The sequence below is a fragment of the Aquarana catesbeiana genome, linkage group LG05 (genome assembly GCF_042186555.1).
Source record: "Aquarana catesbeiana isolate 2022-GZ linkage group LG05, ASM4218655v1, whole genome shotgun sequence".
Classification (NCBI taxonomy): Eukaryota; Metazoa; Chordata; class Amphibia; order Anura; family Ranidae; genus Aquarana; species Aquarana catesbeiana.
The window spans coordinates 417735967-417762192 of NC_133328.1; the positions used below are offsets into that span (position 1 = coordinate 417735967).

The following is a 26226-nucleotide window of genomic DNA, read 5'->3' on the forward strand; positions in this document are numbered from 1 at the left end:
ACACATTTTGGTAAAGAAAAATGCTGAAAAGCTTAACTTCAGGAAAAAAAAATCTCCCTTACAGTGAAGCTGCTTTCACATTATCAGGGTTAAGTGCTTGTTTATGTCTGGGGTCTTTTCCACTGGAAAAAACACTTTTACTTACCCGATCCACGCAGGTTCCCTCCAAGCTATTAGAATGGTCCCCCACACCCTCTTCTTCCATATGCTCCAGTAGCTATGGGGTCTTCTGACTTCATCAAATATAATGCAGTGCCCTGCATTGGATATGAGGACGCTGATGAACAGTCCACAAGCTGGAGCATAGGGCGGTAGAAGAGAACGCTGGCTGCGTAGGGAGCAGGTAAGTAATCTGCATTTTCTGCTCCCCGAAACATAAACAAGTATTTAAGCTTTGCAGTGGGGGTCAGCCCCACTGCAAAGGAGGATTTTTGTTTTCCCCAAAGATAACAAATACATTTGATGACCTACTGTAATATATTCAGAATTCTTGTATCTCAAAGCATTTATTTTTAAGAAAAAAAAAGTGTTTTGAAGCTCATATAACATAAGTGTTAACATGAGTCTTTGATGTAATTTAAGAACATGAAAAATTGTCTTTGCTTTTTAAAACAGCCACTTGCTACGTGCTCTTCAAGATAAGAGTCATCCCCATCGTTTCTGTGTTTCTGTACAATGAAGCAGCTAATCAATATTCCCATCTTAATTTCCCAATGCATTATGTCTGCCTCTTTCTAGAGATGAATGTGCTATTAATATTGGATGAACATGATGGCAGAGAAGGGCCTCTTATAAACTTACATGTATTCTAAATATTCCCAGAGTCGCCCAGACAAGAGAAAAGAATTTACAATAATGAATCACTTTGTCTGGGATGACAGGTGAACTGCAATTAAGAAACAACTTATAACTAACAAATTAGCATGTAAAGATACTCATGAAGCAGAGCAAATATTTTATGATCTATGTGAATTTCACAGCAGAGATTATTCTGCAATAAAAGACAGTGGGTACTAGTTTTTTTTTTCTTTTTTGTTATATTCAGAAATAAAACTGTAGAAGGAGGGGGCCTGGAGAGGAGTCAGAAGTCAACTCTTTATTGTTAAGGAACCATAAAGCCATCACTACTTTCTCTTGTTTCATGATCTGAATAGTTCAAAAGTAGCCCTTTATATAAAGCAGACCACATGCTGTATCTAATAGCACCTTGAGGAGGTAGCCAAGTACTTGCGCACAGGTTTAAAACAGCACAGGGACAGAGGCCATTTATCTCCATTTAAAATAGGCCCCATCAGTACTAGCACTGGATCTGCTGGCTGTCATTGACAGTCGGGGTCCAGTGCTAAACCCAGGACCTGAAAGATTTCCTCCTGAGATTCTGTTCTGGCTACTCAGTGCTCCATAGAAGTGTCTGCAGCAGGTCACTGTAAACACAATACAGAAGCATTGGGTTTAGACTGGAAGAGTGTGATGTCACAGCACTTCCTCCTAGTATGGAGGCTCAGGCAGATTTGCGGCAGTGATCTGTTAGATCTAATTAGAAGTGATATGTTGCTGCAGAGCTGCATAGGGAGTCTGGATCCCACATGAAGAAAAAGTCTAAAATAAATAAAAAAAAAATTGAAAAATAAATATACACTGTATATGGGCATGTAGATATTATATATACTGTATGTGTATGTATATATAACTGTAAAAATAAACAAAAATATTCCTTCTCAAAATTAATTCCCAGGTTTTTAACAATCACAAGACTGTAAAAAGTCACCACTGTGCAGATTTGTGCCCTCTTTAACCCAATGTAATATCTTAATGTTCTGCAAAAATAGCACTTTTGATGTACCTGTAAATTCAATATCCTGGATATTACAGTAGTACAATATACAGGAACTAATTCTTAGCCCATGGGTTATAGGTCACTACCTTCAGGTGACTGGAGCTGCGTCCTGTACTGTATTTTACACCGATCAGCCATAACTTTATTACCACTCACCTAAAATTGAGCAGGCATGCCCTTTTGCTGCCAAAACAGCTCTGACCTGTCGAGGCATGGACTCCACTAGACCTCTGAAGGTAAGCTGTGGTATCTGGCACCAAGCTGTCAGTAGCAGATCCTTTAAGTCCTGCAAGTTGCAAAGTGGGGACTCCATAGATCAGCATATATATCCAGCACACCCCAAAGAGGCTTGCTTGGATTGAGATCTGATGAATTTGAGGGCCAATTAAGCACCTTGAACTTGTTGTTGTGTTCCATAAACCATTCTTGAACCATTTTTGCAGTGTGGCAGGGTGTTGAAAGAGGGAATGCCATTTCCATGAAGGGGTGTACTTGGTTAGCAACAATGTTTAGGTAAGTGGTATGCGTCAATGCATAGGTAAGTCAAAATTTTTGTTATCTTAATAGTGCAATACAGGACTGAGGGACATATTCTTAGACCATGGGACATCCTCAAGCAATACATTGATGGTTGAGCAACAAAATAGCTAAAACATCAGCAACAGGCACACAGGAAAAAGACTAAATTGAGTCAACAGACCTGAACAGAGATTCAAAAGCAGAAGCACTGATCAGCAGAAGCTCAAACAGCCATCTGTCAAAAACAAACAAACAGAAAAACAAGTGTTGGCCCTGCAACTTGTGAGAAGAACAGATACTACAACCCCAGTTCCAAAAAAGTTGGGACGCTGTGTAAAATCTACATATAAACAGAATGCAATGATTTGAAAATCTCATAAACGCATATTTTATTGACAATAGAAAACATATCAAATGTTTAATCTGGGAAAATGTACCTTTTTATTAAAAAAGAAAAAAGGAAATTTTGAAATTGATGGCAGCAACACTTCTCAAAAAAGTTGGGATAGAGCTATGTTCACCACAATGTAGCATCTCCTCTTCTTTTAACAACTCTGTAAACATGTGGAAATGAGAGACCAGTTTTGGGGGAGGAATGTTGTCCCATTCTTGCCTGATAAAGGTTTCTGACAGATCAACAGTCCTGGGTCATCTTTGTTGTATTTTTCGTTTCAACATGTGCCAAATATTTTCAGTTGGTGAAAGGTTTGTACTGTAGGCAGGTCATTTACACACCTGGACTCTTCTACTAAGAAGCCATGCTGTTGTCATAGATGCAGTATGCGGTTTATGATTATCATGCTGAAATATGCAAGGAATTCCCTGAAAGAGACATTGACTGGATGGGAGCATATACTGCTCTAAAACCTGGATATACAGTATCCTTCAGCATTGATAGTGCCTTTGCAGATGTGCAGGCTGCCCATTCCATATACACAAATGCACCCCTATACCATCAAATATGTAGGCCTTTGAACTGAGTTCAAAGGCCAAATTCCTATTTGTCTGACCACAGAACAGTTTTCCACTTTTCAACAGACAATTTTAAATGAACTTTGGCCCAGAGAAGATGGTGGCATTTCTGGATCATGTGGCTTCTTCTTTGCATGATAGAGCTTTAAAAGAGATGTATGGGGGTTTTTTTTGTTTTTTTTTTTAAGACTCATACTTACCTAGGTGGATGCAGCATCGGTTCAATGGTGCTGCATCTGTCCCCGGGCACCTTTAACACTGAGAACCGAGTGATCAAACACCGCCAATTGCTTGGTTCTCACAGCTCCCTGAGAAGAGCTTTACTTCTCCTTCTGCTTTAACTTGCATTTTTTGATGGCACAGTGAACTGTGTTTACAGACAATGATTTTTAGAAGTATCCCTGAGCCCATGCAGTTGGCATAATCATGCCTGTTTTTATTGCAGTGCTGTCTGAGGGCCCAAAGATCACAGGCATGCAATACTACATTTCAGCCTTGTGCAGAGATTTCTCCAGATCATCAGAATCTTTTGATATTTTGTGCTGTAGATGATGATGCTGTACATTAGAAGTCTTTGCAATTTTACGTTGAGGTACATTATTTTGAAATTGTTCGACAATTTTTAGACACAGCTTTTAACAGATTGGTGAACTTCTGTGCATGTTTACTTCTGAGACACTCTGACTCTCTAAGATGCTCTTTTTATACCCAATCATGTCACTGACCTGTTCCAAAATGTTCTTCCAGCTCTTCCTTGTTAGTACCACTTACTTTGCTAGCTTTTTGTTGCCCAGTCCCAACTTTTTTTTAGATGTGTTGGTGCCATCAATTAAAAAAACTTTGCTTTTTTTTCTTAAAATGCTACATTTTCTCAGTTTAAACGTTTTATAGGTTTTCTATTTTCTATTATGAATAAAACATGAGTTTATGAGACTTAAAAATCATTGCATTCTGCTTTTATGTAGATTTTACTCAGTGTCCCAACTTTTTTGGAATTGGAGTTGTAGAACCTGTAAAAAAGACAAGAACCCCTACATCTTTGGGAGAACGGGCTCCGGTAGGGAAGGAGGGACTTATTTCCCGAGGGCAGAAGTCCTAGAAAAAAGGCCAACATAACCATCTAGCCGGGAGGAATAACAGGAAAAGAGCTTATAGAGGGTCTGCCCTATGAAGAAAGGAAGAGGGGTTAGTCATCCAGTCAAATGCCAAGACACCTGCAGACTGTAAGTGGAGGGAAAATAAACGCATCAGTGGAGTATTAACAACAGGGGCTATGCGACCTTTACCAATGCTAAGCCAGCGGTAACTGGTGTTTTTTGGGGTTCAGCGGTGCAGCGGGTGTTGTGATTGAAGATGGATCTACTTTGGGGGACATTTTAAAAAAAAAAAAGGAGTTGTCAAAAGCTTGTGTTGCTTCTTAATTCACGTTTTTGGTGAATGGGTAGGGGAAACTCACTCACATAGGGGATCTGGGGGCACCCTTGTTAAATGGGGCTTCCAGATTCCGATAAACCCCCCCGCCCACAGACCCCCACAACCACCGCCCAAGGAAGAGACCCTTGTCTCCAAGGTGCTTTGGGCCCCAAAGTGCCACCCTATGTTGAGGGCATGTGGCCTGGTATGGTTTGGAGGGGGGGTCGCTCACTCATCTCCCCCTTTCCTGGCCTGTCAAGCTGTATGCGCAGATAAGGGTCTGGTATGGATTTGGGGGGGGGGGGCAATACCGTTTTTTGTTTTTATTTGGCATAGGTTCCCCTTAGAATCCATACCAGACCCAAGGGGCCTGGTATGGATTGAGGGGGGAGGGGGGCCCTCACACTGTTTATTGTCTGACTTTACTATTGACAGCATTCTTTTTTTTACATTTCAGCTCTCAGCTGATGAGTCATCGGTTGACGCGGCAGCCAGGTTCCCGGCTTGCTCCTTAACAATCAGCTATTCTTTACACAGAACTCAAATCATTTTGAAAATTTGGAATTCATTAAATTTCAACAAAAAAAAATAAACTAATTCTGAAACGAATCAACTAAATTAAATTAGTAACACAACGAAACTATCAGAAACAAATTTTTCCATTCTGCACATGCCTAGTCAGAAGGTGAAGAATTAACTTCACAAAATTCTGGTGGCAAAAATTCTTTAGCTTCTGCAAATGTAAGTGTCCCAGTCAATTCATATTGTAACCCATGGTTAAAGTCAGGCAGAAAAACATTTGTGGCTGCTGGCCATTTTTCAGAAGTGGTGATAGCCTTTGAAATAGACATAGTGGCAGAAGATTCTGCTTTAGTCAGATAGGCCTCAAGTTGCGCATTTGAGGCAGCCTGAATAAAGGGGATGGGATAATGTCAGTGTAACACCATGCTGTGGAACAAGAAATTGCTATCAACCTGAAAGGAACTTCGAGTTTCCTCAGAGCCTGAAGCAGAATTCCCTCTGTTTGTCCCATCTGCTCAATTTCTCAAGCACCTGTATTCTACCACTGTTAAGTGATATTCCCCTGTGGGGTACTCACGGAATGGATGTGGACTGAGGGGGCTCACCATGTCCGATTTGAAGGAATCACAATCACGCAGGCGCCAATCGAGTTCCTGTATCTCTGTCTCTGAGGTATTAGGCAACAGACAAGTTAGCAAATGCGTGCATTGTTGGCAGAAAATGGCATCCAGAAGTGTGCAGTTGGGAGTCTTCTAAGCACTATGTCACTAGCCGTAAAGGAACTTCCAGTACAGTAGTGAAGTGGAAGAAATGACCACTAAATTTAAATAAAGAGTATAATAACCTTACCTTTAAGGCCAAATAAAGAGATAATAATAGCCAGGGTATAAACACTCTAGTGTGGATAACCCCATAACCTGTGCCTGCAAAACAGCTTGTGTGCTTAGCACTGCGGTGTGTATTGTAGGATAAAAGGATATAATGTACTGTACACAACGGATCATGTACACCCAAATCAGAAGAAGGGTTCAGGAATTACAGCTCTTAAGAATAGCCACCCGCCCTTTTTCAAGGGACCAATAGTAATTGGACAATTGATTCAAAAGATGTTTCATGGCCAGGTGTGGGCTATTTCTTCGTTATTTCTTCATCAATTAAAGCAGATGTCTCCCCACCCCCACGAAAATTAAAAGTCAGCAGCTACAAAAACTGCAGCTGCTGACTTTTCATATATGGACACTTACCTGTCCAGAGAGCCCACAATGTCAGCACCCCAGCCAATCTTCGGATCGGCTGTCAGGTGCAGTCGCCGCCATTCCGGGTAAGGGAACCTGGCAGTGAAGCCTTTCGGCTTCACAGCCGGTTCCCTACTACGCTTTCCAATTGGCTCGGCAGCGGAGGAAGGAGGAGGGGGGCCGAACTTCCGAGTGTGGCACCAGAGGGGGGAGGAGATGAATAACGGAACGTTCCACGTTTGGGTGGAACTCCGCTTTAAGCAGGTAAAAGGTCTGGAGATGATTCTAAGTGTGGTATTTGCATTTGGAATCTATTGCTGTGAACCTACATCATGAGCTCAAAGGAGCTGTCCATGCAAGTGAAACAGGCCATTGCAAGGCTTGAAAAATTAAACAAATCCATCAGAGAGATAGCAGCAACATTAGGAGTGCCCAAATCAACAGTTTGGTACATTCTGAGGAAAGAAGAACGCACTGGTGAGCTCAGCAACATAAAAAGGCCTGGAGGTCCATGGAACACAACAGTGGTGGATGATCGCAGGTAAAGAAAAACCCATTCACAACATCCAAGTGAAGGACACACTCCAGGAGGTGGGTGTATAATTGTCAAAGTCTACAATCAAGAGAAGACTTCACGAGAGCAAATACAGAGGGTTCACCACAAGGTGCAAACCATTCATAAGCCTGAAGAATAGAAAAGCCAGATTAGACTTTGCCAAAAAGCATCTAAAAAAGCCGGACCAGTTCTGGAAAAGCATTCTTTGGACTAATGAAACCAAGATTAATGTGTACCAGAATGATGAGAAGAAAAAAAGTGTGGAGAATGCTTGGAACAGCTCATGATCCAAAACACACAATGTCATCTGTAAAACATGGTGGAGACAGTGTGATGGCATGGGCATTCATGGCTTCCAGTGGCACTGGGTCATTGATGTTTATTGATGATGTGACAGAAGCAGCTGGATGACTTGTGCAGTGTTTAGAGATATACTGTCAGCCAACTGCAGCAAAAGCTGATTGGACGACGCTTCACAGTACAGATGGACAATGATCCAAAACGCACTGCAAAAGTAACCCAGGTGCTTTTGAAGGAAAAGAAGTGGAATATTCTGCAAAGGCCAAGTCAATCACCTGATCTCAACCCTATTGAGTATGCATTTCACTTGTTGAAGGCAAAACTAAATGTAGAAAGACCCACAAACAAAGAACTGAAGACAGATGCAGTTAGAGCCTGGCCAAGCATCAGAAAGGACGAAACCCAGTCTTTGGTAATGTCCATGGGTTCCAGACTTCAGGCAATTATTGCTAGTAAAAGATTCTCAACAAAATGCTGCTGCCAGACTCATCCACCTTACAAACCGATCAGTGTCTGCTACCCCTCTCTGCCAATCCCTCCATTGGCTACCACTCGCCCAACGAATTAAATTCAAAATACTAACAATAAGTTACAAAGCCATCCACAACTGTGCCCCCAGCTACATCACTAACCTAGTCTCAAAATACCAACCTAAACGCCATCTCCGTTCCACCCAAGATCTCCTGCTCTCTAGCTCCCTCATCACCTCCTCCCATATCCACCTCCAGGACTTCTCCCGAGCCTCACCCATCCTCTGGAATTCCCTACCCCAATCTGTCAGACTGTCTCCAAATTTATCCACTTTTAGGCGATCCCTGAAGACTTTCCTCTTCAGAGAAGCCTATCCTGCCTCCATCTAACAACTGCATTATTTTCTCCATTAGCTCATCCCCCACAGCTATTACCCTTTTGTATAACTTGACCCTCCCTCCTAGATTGTAAGCTCTAACGAGCAGGGCCCTCTGATTCCTCCTGTATTGAATTGTATTGTACTTGTACTGTCTGCCCTAATGTTGTTGTAAAGCGCTGCGTAAACTGTCGGCGCTATATAAATCCTGTATAATAATAATAATAAATAACAAAATACTACAAATTAACATTTTATTTATGATTATATTCATTTGCCCAATTACATTTGAGCCCCTGAAAATGGGGGGACTATGTATAAAAATGGCTGCAGTTCCTAACATTTGTACTTGATATTTATGTTCAACCCCTTAAATCAAAGCTAAAAGTCTGCACTTCAAATTTATTTGGATTGTTTCATTTTAATTTTTTATTCTGGTGGCATACAGAGCCAAAAGTATGAAAATTGTGCCTGTGTCCAAAAATATATAGACCTAACTGTATAGTTAGGAACCAATATGTGGTTAAGGAAAAAACCCTGCCTTAGCTTGTCCATGTTGCTGGTCCTATTCAGAGCCCAAGCTTCACCCATCATTTTGGGTATACCCCTCAAAGTGGTCTTCAGGGTTTGGGTGCCATAGGAATAGACCCCGACCCTGGACATGTAAAGCACCCTAGCTATACTGAGCTAACTCACGCATTGAACCATGTACCAAAGTGAGAGCTGAATGCCGGATCTAGTGCCTGATGCAAAAATTGCAGGCCCACCCTGCTGCTGTGGGGTACGGTTCCCAAGTTGTACTGTGCATCGTGAGTAACTGATCCAGAAACTGTTGGTGAGCTGTAAGACAATAAACAATCATATCTTGATAGAAGTGTCAGTCGAAGAAGGAAAGGAAAACCAATGAAAAATATAAAAAGAAAAACCTTTTCAAACAGGAGGAGTCCATCATTTAAGGACACTAGCAAACAACTAGAGCCTCACAGAGTGCGTGGGGTTATATAGGCACACTGAATGGCAGTTCCCAGCATAGAAGCCATGATCAGAGAATTAATTCCAGTGTCCTGTACTGTGCAATTAGGATACATTTTTTCTCCCTCGCAATGTAACGTCAAATGGGGAATTATACTCTTTCAATTCTACAAAATTACATAAAATTTGCACTAATGTGATACCATTTTATTCCACAGAATTCATTGATTAGATTTTGTGATGAGTAAATGGGGGTGTGTAATTACAAAAATGTTGCATTGGGAAAAATTACAGAAAATTTACTATGTATTACGAAGATAGGGATAGATTAAGGTAGACTACACACACTAAAAATTATAAATTGTTGAACTGAGATATCAAGGAAACAAAAAAATAAAAATAAATTTGGGACTGAAAGCGCTTTCGGTATTAAAAGGTCTGGGGAAATAATTAAATATTAAATTAATTAATTTTTTAATAAATTTAATTAATTAATTAATTAAATTACCACATAACACAAGGGGCGCAACTTGTATAAGGGTTGCAACATTTGGCTTTGGCCAGTGCAACATATTTAAACAAGGTTCTGATAAAGAGTAGAAGGTGATACTGCAGCAAAATTTGAATTATTCTACATGGTCCTACAAGTTATATAGTGGTACCATAAAAAAGTGATTTTGCATATGATATATACATATACGGTAGTTAATACATCTTGGAATCATTTTACAAAGCCCCACTCTGGGGTCAATGTAACCCCACCACTCCACCTCTATCTGATCGCTGGGACAAAAAAAATCTTTACTTACCTTAAAGCGTACAGCGTCACCCCAACATTTCATACTCCTGATATGTGTCTATTGTACCATATACTTATATGAAAAAGTATCCTGTTCTCCTTCTATCGCTTCCTTTGTGTGATGATCCTGCGAGTCCCCTGCTTTTCTAATTTAAACTGACCACGCCAGGGCATGGAAGCACATCTGACCCAATGTGGCCAGTTTTCTTCTTTGCATTCTACTTGGGAGCACAGCCTGCCTGTACTCCAATGATCAGACTCCATCAGAGACTCCATACCACGCAAGCACCTCCGATCACCCCGCGGGCGCGTGCCATCTTGTTATCATGGTCACATCATATGACGTCCGATCAGGATAACTAAACCACTTTGCCGACGTCATATTGCTATATGGCAGACGGCAAGTGGTTAAAGAATTTACCATTTCAGTAGTATTGTAAACTGAGAGATTTAGCACATTTTACACACAAATATACCTGACATTATCGATTGTAAAAACTATACAGTCGCTGCTCAGCTACTCTTCCGAATGATTTAATGCAGACTATGCAGTGTAATACAAGGTCCGCATATATTGTCTTGACCCCCCCTATGCATATATCGCCTGCTAAAGTTGGTAAAATAGCTACCAATAAAAAGAAAAAAAAAAAATGTTATAATTTCTGTACTGCCATTTTCTTTATTGTTTGGATTGATGTCACCACCCTGCCAGGAAGATTCCTGGGGAATGCAGAGCAGCCCAAATCTTAAGAAAAGAAATTACACTCCATTGCAATAGTATCTCCTTGCAAAATTTTCAGGTGCTCTATATTCTCTAGGATTGAGCTGGAGTGGGAGGTCATCCTCACCTAGACGCCATAGACAAAATACTATGATCAGTATAAAATCTAACTTTTGGACTATAAGCAGGCAATTTTTACAGGAGGAGGGAGCCTGCACAGCATATGTGAACCTAACATTACACTGTGAGCTTCACTTTGATGATAACTATAACTAGACCTTTCAGAAAGAAAGCCAGACATAACAAACGTATATGGTCTGGTAGAGCCAGTGAAAAAAAGACTCAATAAGTCCATGACACCATACATGCATTGACTATATCACAGAAATATAATAATTCACCTTCGGATATCTATAAACAAGGCTCCCACTGTCAATGTCAGCCTTTCTCAACCAGTATTCCTACAGAGGTTGCCAAGGGTCTCTTGAACAGAAAGTAAGGCTGACTGATCTTCCATATGACAGTGATTGGCATCGTTACTTAGCAGAGCCAGGGGTATGGTACGAGAGATTATCAATATAAGGGGACACTACACAGAACAATATTGCAGGGTGATCTTTCCACTAGCAAACAATATAACAGGGCATTTATTCTACTAAACACCATTAAAAAAGGAAATTATTTTCATGAACACTAATATAATATAGCAATCATTAATTTAATCACCAATAAAACAGGGAACTTTTATTTCAACACATATGTAAAGAGGTGTTTCTCCCACTGGCCCCCAATGTAAATGTGATCTGACTAGGAGTGTCTACAATTTTCCCTGTTTCTTTTCTGGCCATTTTCATTCATTTTGTTTTATTGCTAAAAACAAATTTGGTGTATAGATTAGGGGGACAGCTAAAAAATTATCAGTTCTGGGTATTAAATATGCAAACTGAACATCTTATTCTTTAATGTTCAACTTAATTAAACTAAAAACGTACATCCTGCAAAACAAAATTAGCATAATCATAAATAAAAGTTATTTGTTTATAACATCCATAACCATGCAGATAGCTTAACACACATTCAGTGCAAACATGGAAGAAAAGTCAAAACAAGCGATATGAGGGTCAAGGTCGGGCCATGAAGAAAAGCTATGGGAATTATGTGGGGAATACCTTAGAAATCTTCAGCTCTGATTGCTGCTGTCCTGACAATTTTAGAGGCGAAAGACCACAAATCGATAACACAAAGGATCAGTAACAGCAGTTTAATGTAAGGGCATAAGGGATTCAATGCACAGAAGATAAGGTGCAATGGATCCAGGCAGTAAGTGTCCATTAGAAATGATACCTATTACAACAATTTAAAGTGCTTTATTAAAAATCCCTGCGTATATGATCATATGACAGTTCAGAAAAACTTACACAAGATCTAGACTCCCCAGGGAGGGTTGTATGAAAGTTATTACATTCAACAGAGATCACTATTGTTATTTATTAATTGATTCTTCTGGTTTCTGGTGTATACTGTAAATATTTAAAGCCTCTTGGAAAGACTTACAACAGTGAATACACACTGCTGAAAATTTTGAGTGAGAACTTCACTTTGTAAATTTAAATGTTTCATATATTTACTGAAGCTTGTGATTTTGTAACAAAGCAAAATTCTAAAATTCATAACATTTCAAGTCAACCTGTAAACCATTTGAAAAATCTGAAACTATAAACCCTGCCTAGGACCACTACAAGGCACAGGCACCTTCTATTAACTTTATCATCTAAAAAACCTTTTGCTGTGCACCTGGGCAATTAGGGACTATCAGTTAAAGTGCTCTTAATAGCCAAAGCTGTTATTAATGGACAGGATGCAGGCAGGTGACACTTAAATAATTTTTTTTTTTTTATACTCACCGTAAAATCCCTTTCTCGGAGTTCATTGACGAACACAGCTCTTCTATTCTTTGATGATAGGGTTTTATAGTGTCACCTACAGGAGTATGACGCTAGACAGAAAAAAAAAAAACAGCACTGCCTATGGGCAGGCCTAGTTGGTAATAAACCCCCTTTTCTGCTATAGACAAGCCAGTTAGTCACAAAGCAGAGATTAAACGGTGAGTACAAAAAATCCTGTTATCTCTTACATTTATTGACAGACACAGCACATCTATTCTTTGATAAGGACGACCCAAAGCAGTGCCTTAACAAGAGATGGGCAAACCAAACAACTAGAGCAACCAGACAAACATGCTAACCACCCAAACAACTCCCTTTGATGTCTATAGATGCCAAAAAATCACAATGATGCAGGGAGGCCACCACTGAACGAATAGATTTTATCTTGAACTTCTGTACCCGCACAAAACAACTCAGGGCTTGAGGTACAGCATTGAGCAAACCTCGTCATCTTCAGGACCATGAACAGTTTGGAGTAAAACCCCTGGAATCACTTTGGTTCATGCACCAGGACAATCACTCCCTGGAGAAGCAAGTCCTGCACTGCCCCGTACAGGGCAACATAGGCGCGACAGAGGGAAATGAAGATTGGAGGGAATGAACTTCTCTGGTGGATAAAAATGTTATTCTATTTTGTAGCCAGACACAATCAGTTTGCAGACCCACGTCAGAAAGTATGAAGGTTCACGGGCCCGAGAACCAGTGAAGATGATACCCCACCTGTCCTTCAGGGCCAGGATCGCTTTGCACCACCCTTGGAGGCCTTGAAGGGCTTGGATCCCTTGTCAGAGAAGCCAGGGGAATGAAAAAGACTCTTATGTGCAGTGAAGAATGGTCCAGACTGCTGACGCAGTTCTTTTTCTTTCTTGGCCTGTGGGAGGAAGGTACTCAAGGTTCTTGATTATATCTTTCAGGGTAGTACTGAAGAGGCGTTCACCCTACTTAGACAGCTGGTCAGCAGACCAACATGTAATTCAAAGCACCAAAGCCGAGACTCATACCTTGGAAAGTAGCAGGGCTGCATCTAGGGATTCATCACATATGTACTTTAGGCCCTGGACCAATTAGTCCGCCAGTTCCACATACACTGGGGACACCTGACCTGTATTCAGACCTTGTCCCAGAATCTTGGCCCATTCAATTCTGACACACCAGGGCCGTGGCTAACACAGGCTGCAGCACCAACCTGGCAATGGTTGCTTTGTTCAACCTAGAGCTTAGACGATCCAACACAAGGGGAGAGGTCCACTTCTTCAGAAAGGCCTCCTCAAAGGGATAATGCATCGCAAAGCGCTTTGGAACTATAAAAGACCGCTTTGGATGTTCACAATTCTTGTAGATAAATTTATCAAAATACAGTGGCAAGAAAAAGTGTGTGAACCTATTGGGATTAGCTGTTTTTCTGCAGTAATTTGTCATAAAATGTGATCTGATCCTCACCTATGTGATGACAATAGATAAACACGATGTGCTTAAGCTGATAACACACAGACAATTCTAATTGCTTCTGACTTTATTAAAGTGATTCTCGAGTTGAGTTGCATCTTGATATAGCGCGGTCCTTTACCCTGCAAGGTCCCGACGCGCTTACAAACACATACACATACTAGAGCCAATTTTGTAGACAGGATCTGATTAACCTACCAGCATGTCTTTGGAGTGTGGGAGGAAACCGGAGTACCCGGAGGGAACCCACGCAGGCACAGGGAGAACATGCAAACTCCAGGCAGACCCTATTGCTGCTAGGTGAGAGTGATAACTACTACACCACTGTGCTGCCACCACATCCCAGGACTTCCCCTATCACTTAGGAAGAACCTTAAGGGAAAAACAAAGTGGTTGTTGCCGCGCAACTACAAGAAAATGGTCGCCATGCATCTTCTACCTGGCTCCCATGCATGTCAATAAGAAAGATTCACTCCAAGGCGGCACTGCCAGCCCACCCTGATCTCAGGGAAAATGTCTGCCTGCTGCCCTAATCACATGGCAGCTGCAATGCGGTCTCCCAGACCCCCATAAGAGGCAGATATTGGACCGGACTCCTGCAGGGGACCAAAAGCATGCCACCTCCCATCCAGAGAAGCCCAAGTTGCCCAGCAGCCAGAAAAAGATTGAGAAGGTAGGAGGGAAGCTCTATCAGGGAGGATAAGCAGAGGTACCTGAGGCCAGGGGGGAGGAGGACTGACAACCCCAGGAGTACCCCACTCCAGACACCACATCAAGGGAGGAAGGGGGGGTCATCTAATGAGCAATCCAGCAGAGTGTGCGGGTAAGGTTCCCAAGACAGATCCTCCTCTCCACTGAAGTAAGGGCTGTTGGCCAGGGTAACACTGTAACACAGACTGCAGGCGCCCGGTTATACGGGTCCCTGCGAGATGTCTAACTCACTGGTCACCTCGGTCCAGGATGAGGCTGTTGTAACTATTTTATCAATGATATAGATATAACAGACCCATAATGCCAAATCCATGCACCCTGTTAGGATGAATGCCACCTGCAGCCAGCTGTTTTATAGTTTTTGATCTGGCTGATGATTGTTTTTTTCTTTCATACACAGATTGTTGATACTTTTTGTTTTTATTTATTTTAAGTTTTTTAAGGAAATTGCAAATTCTGCATAAAATTGTATTCTATTTTGTATGGTTTTCCTATGTATTGCACGCTGCACTCATTGTGGATAATGTTTTCATTACGTATGCATTCTTTCGAGTCCTGATTAGAATTAGCCTGCCTATGTTACGTCCCTTGTTACCATACAAGTACAATTGTAATATTAATGTGATACCTACTTAATCATTTGTATAAAAACCTTAAATTGCATCAAAATAAACAGAAAAGTTATTTTGGAAAGATGTTGAGTGTATCTTTTGTGTCTGTTCCCTACTGCAGTAGTTGTTATTAATTTGGAACCACTAATCAATATGAGGATAGGAGTTGACTATAAAATTTACAGAACAGTCGCCATGCATCTTCTACCTGGCTCCCATGCACGTCAATGGGAAATATTCACCCCAAAATGGCGGCACTGCCAGCCCACCCTGATCTCAGGGAAAATCACATGGCAGCTGCAATACGGCCTCCCAGACCCCCATAAGAGGTAGATACTGGACCCCTGCAGGGGAACAAAAGCATGCCCCCTCCCATCCAGGGGAACCCAAGTCGTCCAGCAGCCAGAAAAAGACTGAGAAGGCAGGAGATAGGAGGAAAGCTGTATAAGAGAGGACAGGCAGAGATACCGGAGGCCAGGGGGGAGGAGGACTGACCACCTCAAGAGTACCCACTCCAGACACCGCATCAAGGGAGGAAAGGGAGGTCATCTAATTAGCGACCCAGCGGAGTGTGCGAGGAAGGTTCCCAAGACAGATCCCCCTCTCCTCTCCTCTGAAGTAAGGGCCAGGGTAACACTGTGACACAGACTGCAGGCGCCTGGTCATACGGGTCTCCACGAGATCACTCACTGGTCACCTCGGTCCAGGATGTGGCTGTAATAACAGACCCAGTGTGTAGTTAAAGATCTACCAGCACTCAGTCAAACTGGGGTGCTCAACTAAAGACTGGTGCTCACCAATGGCTTCCCCAACCTTTCTAAATATGCCCAAACAAAGCCAAATATCTCAAAAATACTACATTTGGATAGGACAAAATACCCCATGGCACCAGCGCAGTAAGGCTAAAAGATTTTTTTCATGACATTTTATCACAATAAAGCTAGCAGGGTCCTTCATAGTTTGCAGTCAAGACGAGTTAGTCAGGGTAGATTTTTAAAACCCATCTACTAAGTGCATTATCAATTTGGTAATTTAAAGTAATGCTATCATATTTTTTTTAATAAGATCTGTGCACAAGCCAAGAGGTGCTTGTCTTCATGTGGATTATTCTGCACTATGTTCATTGAGTAAAAATAATAATAAAAAAAAAAAAAAAAAAACAGACTGATTTTATTAGATTATACTGAAAAAACTATGCTCAGCTTAATAGATTTGTCAAGTGTTAAAGGAGTTTAACACTAAAAGGAGGTTTTTTATCTTAATGCATTCTATGCATTAAGATAAAAAGCCTTCTGTGTGTAGCAGCTGCCCCAGCACTCCCTAACACTTTTCTGAGCCCCTTCTCTGCCCAGCGATGTCCACGAGTCCCTCGACCGTCCCTGACTCTCCCTCCTGATTGGCTGAGACACAGCAGCAGTGCCATTGGCTCCCACGGCTGTCAATCAAAGTCAGTTAGCCAATCAGGAGAGAGAGGAGACGGGGCCAAATGGCAGCTCTGTGTCTGAATGGATGCTCGGCTTGGGTGCCCCCCAATAGCAAGCTGATTGCTATGGGGGCACTCGACAGGAGGGAGGGGTCAGGAGAGCCAAAGAGGGATCTGAGAAGAGGAGGATCCAGGCTGCCCTGTTCAAAACCATTACACAGGGCAGGTAAGTGCACCCTTCTGTAACATTATCTACGTGAAATAAAGATGTTGATTAGAAATTATTAAAAGACAAAATGAGAAGACAGGTTAATTCATTGATCTGCATAGTAAACTTGCAGTGAGGATCAGCAAGACACATTGTGCAATATGATCACATATTTAAATACAAACTATACACAGAAACAAGGTAGATATACACTGATCAGTCACAACTTTGTGACCACCCACCTAATATTCAGTAGGTCCCCCCTTTGCCACCAAAATAATCCCTTGTCAACAAAACAGCCCTGATCACAGGCATGGATGCAACTTGAAAGTTGAAGGTATACTGTTGTATATGGCACCAGCCCATCAGTAGCAGATCCTTTAAGTCCTGCAAGTTGAAAGGTGGGGCCTCCATGGTTTGGACTTGTTTTTCCAGCACACCCCACAAATGCTCAATTAGATTGAGATTGGGAGAATTTGGAAGCCAAGTCAACACCTCAAACTCATTGCGGTTTTCCTCAAACCATTATTGAACCATTTTTGAAGTGTGTCAGGGTGCATTATCTTGTTGAAAAATGCCAGTGCCATCAGGGAATACCGTTTCCATGAAGAAGTGTACTTGGTCAGCAACAATGTTTAGGTAGGTGGTACATGTCAAAATAACATCCACGTGAATTGAAGGATCCAAAGTTTCCCAGCAGAACACTGCCCAAACATCACAATGCCTCCATCGGCTTTCTTCCCATAATGCATCCTAGTGCCATCTCTTCCCAAGGTAAGTGACGCACACAAACCTGGCCATCCGCATGATCTAAAAGCAAATGTAATTGATCAGACCAGGCCACCTTCTTCCATTGTTCCATGGCCCAATTCTGATGCTCATATGCCCATTGGAGGCACTTTTGGATGTGGAAACGGGTCAGCATAGTCATCCTGACCAGTCTGCAGCTACGCAGGCCCATACACAACAAACGGTAATGCCCATTTTCTGCCCATCAACATGAGGGGCAACATGTTTACTTGCTGCCTTAAATATCTCACTGACTTTCAGATGCTATTGTAACCTGATAATCAATGTTATTCACTTAACCTGTCAGTGGTCATAAAGTTATGGCTGATCGGTGTACAACATTATTTACGCTAAGTTTATCCTTCACATTTATAAATAAAAATCCCTAAAGAGCGAGTTTCCTTTTAAGCTTACCAGATGCAACAACGGTGCTTGCCCACAGTGTATTTTCAATGCCAAGGCTTTCATGCATAGATGGGTCAGTATCTTCCTGTAATACATTGAAATACAACACATTAGAAAACACAGGTAATTCAATTCCGTACAGCAAAACTATAATGGTTTTTAAGTCAACATTATTTTCATTTATATTTTTTGCTTTATTTTTACTACATACACACAATCTTTATATTAGAGTTAAACTTTTTATACAGGATGGACTAATGCCGCAGCATTATCAGTTTTCTAAAGAGGAAGGACAGCATAAGTGGTTTTCTTTCAGGCTCTCACTTTCTGACTGAAACTCCATATGACCTGCCTGAACACAGGAGGCAGAGAGCTGTGTGTATAAAAGAGAGAATTTGAGCTTGAGCTACTAGTCTCTGCAAACAGTAGGTACTTTTAGTAAAGAGGTTACTAAAGAAATGCTAGTAAATCCAAAAGTACACAGAACATGGAAATGCAATTAGTTTAGTAAATATAAACTGCTAAATACCTTTTCTCATCAGCAGTATGTAGCAGTCTTGTGACTTCTATCAGTGTCTGGTTAAAGCTTGTAGGAGGAGCTTTTATTCTCCTCTGACTGTCCTATGAGGCTGCATGACCCCTGACCCTCTGTCTGGATACTGCTGATTGGCCCTGTGCTGATCACATGCACCCTCCCATGAAAAAAAAAAAAAAACCACTCTTCAGCAATACACACCAAACTGAGCATGTGCAGAGTGACTCCAAGACTCTGTTCTATCAGGAGATGGATTGGGGGACAGTGGAGGATCAGAGAAGACAGGATCAAACAGCCTTTTTACAGAATGCGCAGGATTAACCCATTAGGCTCCACAGTGAGTATAACAAGCCTGCTTTACTGCATATACAGACTGATTTTACTGTTGTGGATTTAGTAACACTTTAATGATAGCAGCTAAATATGTAAAAAGGAGAATGGAGCTCCACCTGCTAGTTGGAAATTTAAATCTGAGTTATACATACAGTATGTGATATTTCATATTTGCCCAATGAAAAAAAAAAAAAAAAGTTTAGAATTTAGTTTTTCCTGGCTATCAATACATTTTATGAAAAAAAACATGATTATGCACAATGTTATCATCACAACTGTTGGAAAGGTTTTAAGGAACGGGGAATGCCACTAAATACTGATAAGATAATTCAATTTTATTAATATCCCTTACAGCAGCATTTCAGGCTGGCAAGAAAATGTGCACCCTTGCCCAAGCATTAAGAAGAAGGCAAGTAATAGGCAATTTATAATTTAAATAAGCTCCTGGAAAAACTGGCACTATATTCTAAATCTTCTTGGGGAAGAAGGGGGAATTTTACCTTTTAAATTCAGCCCAGGGCTATGCTTTAAATCTTTATTTCAATAAATATGTTAACATAGCACACAGATCAGGAGTTAGCTCCTATTGGGAAACAGCACATGACAACTGGAATTTTGTTGGCTGATCTGTCCAGCTGTTTTTTTAAGCTATTGCTACATTTAAAAAGAAAATATACTTTTGTGCAATCATTAGGAATTTTGCAACAAGCATTATATCATATAATGTCAGCATAATATATTTACTTTGTGTTTCCTTAATTCTGTAACTAAATACAAGTTTAGATTTTTACACCACTATATATCAAAGTAACAAGGCCATTTAAATATTATTTTTTAATGGCGTAAATATGCATCTAAAAATGAAACTGGCACAGCAATTGTGGTAAAGAATATAGAAAATAAAAATAAGAAAATATTTAAACCAAGCTGAGATAACATTGATGCATTCACACAATTTCACAGGAACCATGAGATAAAACAAAGTTCAGGAATATTCCTTTATCTCATTGTTTTTCAAATCTATGTACACTACAAACTATATGATTGAATCGGTTCTGATATCGCAGCCTTACTAACCTGACAGCTTATTATTCTAAATAGGAAACCTTCATCTTGTTTGCAAATATTAAAGATTCTAACTACCAGCAAGAATAAGTCCTTACATTTAAAGAACACCTGTCATTTCAGATCCATCATGGCAGCGCCTGTTAGCGGGCATCCACTCACTGCCGCATCACTAGCCCTCCCATTAAAGTGAATGGGACTGTTAGTGAGTCAACAGTGGGTCAGAGGAGGAGCTGCTGTGGGACAGAGATGACAGTTGCACTTTAAAAATTATGATTTAAAATCAAGCTCATTTAAATCAAGCCTTTTTACTAGTGATTCAAATCGTGATTTAAATCGACTTGATTTAAATCAAATCCACCCTGCTCCAAAGTATTGACTCAGGGGGGCTGAATACAAATGCACACCACACTTTTGACATATTTATTTGTAAAACATTTGGAAAATCATTTATCATTTTCCTTTCACTTCACAATTATGTGCCACTTTGTGTTGGTCTATCACATAAAATCCCAATAAAGTACATTTAAGTTGTTGGTTGTAACATGACAAAATGTGGAAAACTTTAAGGGGTGTAAATACTTTTTCAAGGCACTGTATACTGGATTTATTTTATTTTTTTTTTACTACTAATGGAGACAATCAGTGACTAATGGGACTGCAGCGGAAATCTGGCATTAACTCACGCTGGGGGGAATTAACTTACACTGACAGTGATAGCGCTATACACTGTCACTGTACTAATGACACTGGCTGGGAAGGGGTTAACATCTAGAGGAAATCAAGGGGCTAAATGTGTTCCTAACTATGTGTAATGTGTGTAGCATTTGCTACCAACATATCTCTCAGTTTCTCATCCCTGCAAAAGCAGGGATAAGAAACTGACAGATTGCTCCCTCTGTACAGAGCTCTAGGCTGTGATTGCATGCAGCAGATCAGCAATCCTGGGCATTAATGATTGTCTGGGACTTGTTGACAGGCTCCCGCTGTGTACAATCACAGCGGGTGCCAGCTGGGGAGCGTGCATGTGTGCTCCTTAAACCCAGAAGTAGGCAGCGATGTACCAGCACATTGCTTTGCCTACAATGGCCACTTGCCCACAGTGCATTGCGGGCAGGTGGTCGCCAAGTGGTTAAAGTGTAAATGCTAGTTATGAGTTGTCTAATCCTCCGAACGATGGTGGACTTGGAAGCAGGATGTTCCTAGTGAGGTGTCAAGGGAGAACAAACAGGCAATCCATCTTCCTGACAGAAGCTGTTGGTTTGTAGTAGACTGATAACTCTGACTACGTCCAAAGATAGGACTATGTTTTCAATGAGGTGGAAGACTGATACCACCTTAGAAAAAAAAAGATGGTCTTGGTTGTAAGACTACCTTGTGTTTAAGAATAATGAGAAATTGCTCCTTCCAAGAGAAAGCTACCAACTCAGAAACACACCTGACAGAGGTGATAACCGAAAAGACTACTTTGCAGGATAGGTTATCTAAGGGGATACTCCTGGTGGGTTCAAAGGGTGGTTTCTTCAGAGCAGATATAACCAAGCTGAGGTCTCAAGGAAGCCAAGGGTGCTGTAAGAGAGGCCTGAACTGAGACACACCTTGAATAAAGGTTTTCACAAGGGAGAGCAAGGCCAGAGGGTTTTTGAAAAAGAATGCACAAGGCAGAAACCTGTCCTTTCAGAGTGCTTAAAGAGTAACTCCACTTTTATTGAGAAAAAAACATTCCCCTCTGGGTGATCTATGTACATTGCAAGGATTTTAACAAACTTTGTTGCAGATTCCTACCTTTTGTTATTCTGAAGAAATCCCTGTGTGTTTTTATGTGTCCAATGGGAGTGGTTTCATAATTATCAACCAGGTGCTGTCCCTGCAGGGCTCTAATGAGGAAAACTGCAGAGTCTGCATCCCTTTAGGCGTGATTTCCTATTGGGAGTATCTCATCAAAAATTAACATTTTTGTTGCAGGGGATGCCTGAAATAGAAGGAAAACAGGTGTATAGGTGCTGCAACCTTCCTACTTAACAGCTCCACCGGTGCTCAGACCTTGAGGCTGCTGACACCTCCAACGTATAAGAATAAGGAAAAGGATGGCCGGCACTAAGGATGAGATCCAAAATGGTATTTCATTATTAAAAACATGTATAAAGCTGTAAAACACCCTACGCGTTTCGGATGTTAGTCCTTAGTCATGACTAAGAACTAACGTCTGAAATGCGTAGGCTGATTTACAGCTTTGTACATGCATTTAATAGAGGAATACCATTTTGGATGTCATCCCGAGTGCCGACCATCCCTTTCCTTATACTGATGCCTGAAATCTGACTTGTATATTAGACAAGACTTTTGTGAAAATCAGTGAGCTAATCACACAAGCAGGAAATTATGTTTCTGGGGGGCGTTCTGTACACATTTTGCATACAGAACACCTCAGAGTAGCCATATTGCATTGCATTTTACAGAAAATTACAGAGCTACAGACTGAAAAAGAAAATAGGATTTTTATAACAGCTTACCTGTAAAATTCTTTTCTTGGAGTACATCATGGGGCACAGAGCCTAAGTAATAACTTAATGGGTAAATAGGCACCTTCAGGTGATGGACACTGGTATACCCAATACAGGAAGTTCACTCCCCTATATAACCCCTCCTCCTTCCAGGAGTACCTCAGTTTTTGTAGCAAAGCAATATTTCTAAACACCAAAAAGAGGGGCGGGACCTGTGTGTCCCATGATGTACTCCAAGAAAATGATTTTACAGGTAAGCTGTTATAAAAATCCTATTTTCTTTATGGTACATCATGGGACACAGAGCCTAAGTAATAACATAATGGGACGTCCCATAGCACTGCTATTTGAGGGGAGGGGGAGACAACCAGCAGGGTACCCCCAAACTTGAGGACTTATACTGCTGCCTCCAGCACACTGCGCCCAAAGGCGATATCCTCATGCCTCCTTACACCCACCTGAAAAAATTTGGTGAATGTATGTACTGAAGACCAAGTTGCGGCCTTGCAGATGTGAGCAATGGAGGCCTGGTGACACACTGTCCAAGAAGCACTAACCGACCTGGTAGAGTGCGCTTTGACTTGAAAAGGAGGAATCTTTCCCCTTAAATCATAAGTCTGAATTATAACTTGCCGAGTCCACTTAGCGACAGTGGATTTCAATGCTGCCTGTCCTTTCTTAGGACCCTCTGGCAGTACAAATAAGACATCAGTCTTCCAAATCTGAGCAGTTGTCTTTAAATAGACTTTCACTGCTCTCACCACATAAAGACAATGTAGTGAATTTTCTTCCCTGAAACATGGTTTTGGAAAAAACAATGGCAGGATAATATCTTGGTTTAGGTGGAAACCTGAGACCACTTTTGGAAAAAAATCTGGACGAGGGCGTAACACCACTCTGTCCTCATGAATAATCAAGTATGGCTCTTTACAAGAAAGAGCAGCCAATTCCGAAACCCTCCTTGCTGAGGATATAGCAACCAAGAACACTAGCTTCCTTGTCAGAAGGACTAAGGGAATATGCTGTATCGCTTCAAATGGCTAAAAAAGGGAGGAGATACTGCGCTTGGATGAATTGAATGAGCAGCAGCTTATTGTGGGATATACACAAAACAGATAAGATGCAGAGAAGCTGCGCTATAAAATTAATTAATAAACCTGAAGGGGTGATTGATATCAATGTGAACCATAAAAATGAATAAATGTGTGAAAAAATCTATAAATTAAATAATATGAACAACCCAAAAACATATAAACAAAACGTTCTGTGATGTGCTAATTAAAGTCCAAAATGGTAAATGTTCCAATGCTTCAAATGATAACACTGAGTGACTTGACATAACGAAGTGTATCCCCAACTAGTGAATGGCATGCTTACCAGAACGTAAGCCAATTTCAAATGGCTGTTTTTGTAATACTGACAAACCTAAGTTCAAGTCCCAAGGGCTCAAAGGTGATTTAACTGGCAGATTAATCCACTTGCATAAAACCCCGGACTAAAGAATGTGTAGCAAGCAGTCTTTGAAATAAGATCGATAAGGCTGAGACTTGGCCCTTAATAGTACCCAAGGCCAATTTCATCTCTACCCCTAATTGTAGAAAGGCAAGAATTCTGCCTATGATATATCTCCGAGGATGCCAACCCTTGGATTCAAACCAGGAAACATAAGCACTCCAGACTCTGTAATATATAGTTCTGAAGGCTGGCTTCCTTGCATTAAGGCCCACGTTTCTTTAGAATGTGGGTTTTAATAGCCAAGTCGTTAAATTTAGCATTCGTAAAGTAGGATGGAATATCGGTCCCTGTGAGAGCAGGTCTGGCCGTAGTGGAAGGGACCATGGATCCTCCACTGCCATCTTTACGATCTCTGCATACCATGACCTTCTGGGCCATGCTGGTGCCACCAGAATTACCGGCTTTCTTTCCAGCTTGATCCTGCAAAGAAGTCATGGCAGCAGCTGAATAGGGGGGAATGCACAGATCAGTGAGAACTGATCCCAGGGGATCACCAACACATCTGTTCTGCATGCGAGTGGATCCCTTGTCCTGGACACAAAGTTGACTAACTTCACGTTGAATCTGGACGCCAGAAGATCTATGTCCGGAATCCCCCATCTTTGGCAAACAGCCCAAAAAATGTTGGGGTGAAGAGACCATTCCCCCAGGAATAACTGCTGGCGATTCAAGTAGTCCTTCTGCCAATTCTCTACTACCGGAATGAAGACTGCCGATAAGCACGGAACATTCCTTTCTGCCCAAGTTAGAATATGGTTCACCTGTCTGAGTTGCAAGACTCTTGGTGCCCCCTTGGTGATTGATATCGGCCACAGCTGTGGCATTGTCAGATTGGATCCTGACAGGACAATCCCTTAACCTGAAAGTCCAAGCCTTCAGAGCCAGACGGACTACCCGATTCTCTAGGACAGTGATGGCGAACCTTGGCACCCCAGATGTTCTGGAACTACATTTCCCATGATGCTTAACTGCAGTGCAAAGTTCATGAGCATCATGGGAAATGTAGTTCTAAAACATCTTGGGTGTCAAGGTTCGCCATCACTGCTCTAGGATGTTGATGGGCAAGGCTCTTTCGGTTCTTGACCACTGTTCCTGGACATTTGTCTTCTCTAGTACTGCTCCCCAGCCTGAAAGGCTGGAATCTGTCATTACCACTTTCCAGATAACTGGTCTGAAGGATTTCCCTTTCAGCAGATTCTGGGTTAGTAACCACCAACTGAGGCTTTGGGACACCCTTGGGGACAGCCGCATTGGCAAGTCCAAAGCTTGGACCCTTTTGTTCCAAGCAGACAGGATACTGTTTTACAACAATCTCGAATGGAACTGGGCATAGAGAACGGCTTAGAATGAAGCCACCATCTTTCCTAACAACCTCATTCAAAGGCGAATGGAGGGATCTCCTTTCGACCTGACCATCCGCACCAGCTCTCGTATGGAGCTTATTTTTGCCAGAGGCAAGAACACCTTTTTCTGGGCTGTGTCTATGATCGGGCCCAAATACTCCAGCTTTTTTAGCGGTTTTAAGGAAGACTTCTCTAGGTTGAGAATTCAACCTAGACTTTCCATGTAACTGGTTGTAATGCGTACACTTTGCTCCAAACAAGCCACCGACTGGTCTATTAGCAAAAGATCATCTAGGTACGCCAAGACTGTTACGCCCTGTGCCCTTAACCTGGCTAGAGGTGGGGCCAGCATTTTTGTAAACACCCAGGGTGCTGTAGCTAGCCAGAAGGGCAAGGCTACAAACTGAAAGTGCTGCTGTTCTACTTTGAACCACAGAAACCTTTGGTGAGCGGGAAATATAGGGGCATGCAGATATAGATCCCTGATGTCGATAGACGCCAGAAGTTCTCTTCCTTATAGGATAGACACCACTGACCTGATCGACTCCATGCGAAAGGAGTGGATTTTCAGAAACTGATTTTGATTCTTTAGATCTAGAATGGGTCTGACATCTCCATTCGGTTTTGGTACCGTAAAAAGTTTTGTATAAAACCCCAAACCATGCTCTTCTGTGGGGATCTGTATGATCATCCCCTGAG

At 41.5% G+C, this 26226-nt stretch overlaps 1 protein-coding gene across 2 annotated transcripts in view; it reads right to left on the bottom strand.

Moving 5' to 3' along the window:
• Positions 1-26226, bottom strand: part of ATP9B (ATPase phospholipid transporting 9B (putative)) — a 581467-nt gene that overhangs the window by 239205 nt on the left and 316036 nt on the right. For both annotated transcript variants that reach the window (XM_073631215.1, XM_073631214.1), the window contains exon 10: positions 18242-18317. In XM_073631215.1, the coding sequence (XP_073487316.1) occupies positions 18242-18317 (76 nt within the window). The remainder of the gene's footprint in view (positions 1-18241; positions 18318-26226) is intronic.